The 4,588-nt window shown below is 27.7% G+C and overlaps 1 protein-coding gene across 1 annotated transcript; it reads right to left on the reverse strand.

Moving 5' to 3' along the window:
* LOC109354355 (bZIP transcription factor 53-like) lies at positions 1,567-2,701 on the reverse strand. The gene has a single exon (XM_019596798.1). It carries the CDS (start codon positions 2,255-2,257, stop codon positions 1,796-1,798), a length of 462 nt encoding a protein of 153 aa, XP_019452343.1. The 5' UTR covers positions 2,258-2,701; the 3' UTR covers positions 1,567-1,795.

The raw sequence follows: 4,588 nt of genomic DNA on the forward strand, positions 1-4,588 counted from the left end.
TCACAATATATCATATTTTGTTTGACTTAATTACACTTGTCACCATTTTTTATTTAAGAAATTACACTTATCTATATTACAGGAGTAGTCAGTGTAATATATATATATATATATATATATATATATATATATATATATATATATATATATATATATATATATATATATATATATATATATATATATATATATATATATATTACACTGACTACTCCTGTAATATAGATAAGTGTAATTTCTTAAATAAAAAATGGTGACAAGTGTAATTAAGTCAAACAAAATATGATATATTGTGAAGACAAGTCCAAATAGTATAAAAGTCGATGTTTATTCTTTATTTTGGTTAGTTACAATATAATACGGGAGTAACTTAAACACCTCCTTAGACTTATTGATGTAGTTTGTAAAGAATAAAAAATAATGAATATACATCAAGTTCATACTTTTTGGACTTGTCTCCACAATATAACATATTTTGTTTGACGTAATTACATCTGTCACTATTTTTGTTTAAAAAATTACACTTATATCTCTTACAATGGTAGGTAGTGTAATATATATGTATAATAGGGGTGGTTTATGTAGGTTTTAAAAATATCTAAATAGTTTATGTAATTTCACTGTGTTGAATGTCAATCTAATTCACTCTAAGATTAATGACTCAATGAATTGTTTGATTAAAAGTTGAAACATTTACTTGATTAACTTACAAATTGGAGAGACTAAGAAAATGAGTCTAGCATGTGACAATCAAACCAAACAGATTAAGTAGATTAATTTTATACATCAAATTTACAGATTTGATGTTGACTAACGTTTAAATTAGAGACCTTTTTCAACATTTCATTACTTCATGTAAACTTAAAAAAATTACGTACCCATATATTTTCAGTGCATTGCAAAAAATATGAAATGAAGATATTTTATCTTAACCAGCATTGAATTTGACTGGTCAATTCCGCCAACCATACTGGAAAGTGAAAATATCGGTGGTAGAAAAATAAAAAATGCATACGTTAGGTTCTAGAAGTGCTCTTTTAATCAAAATGATCTTCGATTGAATTCCGGATAAAGCATTTACCATAAAGCAAGGGAATATTGGAATCAACGTACAAAGATACCCCTCCAAAAATATTTGACCACATTCAATTAAAATGTTATATTACCTCTATTTCTAATTTAAAATAAAACTACACCTATTTATTCTTTTTTTTAAAAACAAAACAACACTAGTAATTGTTTTACAATTCTATCCCCTAATATGTGAAAATTAGTGATTATTAATAAGCAAATTATTAAAATATTATTACATTAATTTATTACAAAATAAAAATATTAACTACATTTCTTAATTTTTTGCAATTAAATAGGGATGAATAAAATACATTATCCACACCTATGATAGACGATACAGTAATGTTTTTATCTCGAAATTATATCTCCTGGCTCTCATTACTTTTAGCATTATGCATTACTCGTATATCTAACTCTGACTCCTGTGTAAGGTACTTGAAGATTTTGCAAAATAACACAATAATGCACATAGCATATCACAAATCAGAACAGTGCTACTATAAGAATGAAATTGCACACATAAAAGGAAACAAGACAATGCCATTAACACAAGACAATAGAAAACAATTGCACATAAACATTACCACTAGACAACCAACAATTCAATTTCTTTGGTGCAAAAGCTAGACCTAATTAAAACCCAAAACATAAAACAAACACTACAACTTCATATATTCCACTCAAACTCAACAATTAACCTAACGAAAAAACTACACCAAGATCAATGCAGGGACATATCAGGAGACGCCATAAGAGGATGAAACGGATAATATAACTGCCACGGGTTCATAAAAGGATCCAAAATCTGCGGCATCTCAATAGGGAAAACGTTAAAGTTACCGTTCCTGTTCCCGTTAACCTCTTCAGCCATTTCAATGATGGAATTCAGAGAACGTAACCGATCTGAGAGCTCCATTGTCTGAGCCTTGAGAATGTTGTTGCCAGATTCCATTTTCAAATACGCATCTTCCTTCGTTTTGATGCTCTGATTTATCTCCTTGTTTGAGCTTTGCAATCGATACACTTCTTCAGTCAAATCTTCCAGAACCTTCTGCTTCTTCATCCTCGACCGCCTCGCGGATTCGCGGTTCGAAATCATCCTCTTCCTCTTCCTCTCGTCAATCGAAGCAGGATCTCCACCTTCCGATCCCGAACTCGCAGCTGAGCGTTGAATCGAAGCCATAGGTGAAATATTTTCTTAATTGGTGAGATTTGAAGCAGTAATTCGTTGAAATAGGGGAAAGATAATGAGAAATTAGGGTTTGGTAGCTTGAATTGTAAGAAAAAAAGAGATTAATTGAGATATAACGGAATTGAGAAGAGATTCATGAGAAAACGTAGAACCAGTAGAGGAAGACGACGGAGAAGGAGTGAACGAGACGAATTCGATACATAGGGCTAGCCAGGGTTAGAGAAATTCAGTAACCATTGAAGTTTTTCTGCAAAACCCCCAAATTTTTCGAAAACCCTAGATCCAAGAGAAGAAGAACAGATCTAGAAACGAAAGACACAAAACTTAGAAACGAAAATTAGGGATTAAGGAAGAAATTGAAGGAATGAAATAAAGGACGAGTGAAAGTTTTAAGGCGAGAAGGTTTTAGATGAATGTGAAGGTTAGGTTTTATAGATAGGAAAACGTGCAAAGGTTAACGGTACAAAGGAAGTTTTATTTGTTAAGTTGAAATTTTAAAATCATGTTCAATTTGTTGAAGGGGTAGGTGTAAGTGATTAACAATGATCACATCTAAAATCATGTTCAATTTGTGTTTCCATGATTAAATTCCCATAACATGCTAAAATTATTTCATATTTTTATGATTTTTAATGAATATAATATATATTTACTAATAACGTGAATGTTTTTATATTGTCAATAAATCATCCTACAATTGTATATTAGTTATTACTAACCCTTAAATAAAAATAATATAAATCAATGATAAATAATGTACTGAAAGTATAAAAAATTTACACTAATTATTCATAGATTTCAAACTCTTTTTTAATTATATCATATTTAAGTGGATTAGGATACAAATGACATATAAAAAAGGAACATATGACCTCTATTTATCGGGTCATAGCTGGCGTGCTAACTGAGACAGCTTTTTTCCTCACATACCCAACTGTTTGCACCTTTTTTATATTTATATTTTTTTTATTTCCTTTAGAGGGAGTGATTGATATAGCTTTTTAATATTTAGTTTATTCTATTAACTCGGATAAGATTTATTCGGTCTGAAACTGTTTTCACCTTTTTTATATTTAAATATAGTATTTTCTTTAGAGGGAGTGATAAAGGATATAGCTTTTTAATATTTAGTTTATTCTATAACTTTTTTGAACGGATAAGATTTATTTGGTCTGAAACTGTTTTTACCTTTTATATATATATATTATATTCCTTTAGAGGGAGTGATAAAGGATATAGCTTTTTTTTTTTGCTATAAGGAAAAAGCCTTTTAATACTTAGGATATAGCTCTTTAATATTTAGTTTATTCTAGAACTTTTTTGAATCTAAGAATATTTCAGAAAAGGTAAAGTTTATCATAGAGATAAAATATATATATATTATATCTAATATTTATTTTCAATCATCAATATTTAAAAAAATAATAATTCAAATAAATAATATATTGATTATGTATAAATTTTATAATGTTAATATATAGATATTACATTATTTATCCTGTACTTTTTTTAACGGATAAGATTTATGCAGTCTCAATATGGTAGTAAGATTTTTCTACAATATGGAAATCATCTAAAAGAAATAAATTTAATTTTATAATTATTTACAATTTAATTAGTTTTTTTTTTCCTGAACATGAAAGATTGAATTTAATTAGTGTGAGAATACATGTGATGATATACATTGAATGTGTGCGACGGGACATAGTGTGCATGAATTTACCACATTTCTTTTTAGGCATCAATTATTTATAAAACTAATTTTTGACCAATCAGTTCAATTTTGACAAAACTTTCAAAACAAAAACTATATTTTATTTTCCAAATATGGAAAAAACTGATTTGCAAGTTACATCATTTCCTATTTTCACATTTCAAGTATATTTTTCACCTTTGATCCACATCATTCTCAACCTTTTTATTATTTCGTTTTCATGTGAGCGTTGATTTTCATCTATTACTTTTTATTTAGACTAACAAAGTTTTAGTTCCGTGGTACAAAATTATATATTCTTATACTAATTTGCCATACTGTATTATTTTATATATATATATATATATATATATATATTTATTTTTTTTGTAACACTTGGTTCAAATTTATAAAGTCATGGATTAAGTAAGAGTATGTTTTTTCTTCCTCCTCTCCAAAAATGGCCCATATCTTCTAAGAAATATGGCATTTGTTAGCATCATAAAATGTGTCACCTCATCATCATTCAATTATTCACATTCATGATTAAATTTAAAAAAGGAATGATATCATAATAATGTATAAATTATTATATTTTTATGGCATAAACTTTTTCTTTTCTTATGTTC

This window comes from Lupinus angustifolius, chromosome LG08, assembly GCF_001865875.1.
Source record: "Lupinus angustifolius cultivar Tanjil chromosome LG08, LupAngTanjil_v1.0, whole genome shotgun sequence".
Lineage (NCBI taxonomy): Eukaryota > Viridiplantae > Streptophyta > Magnoliopsida > Fabales > Fabaceae > Lupinus > Lupinus angustifolius.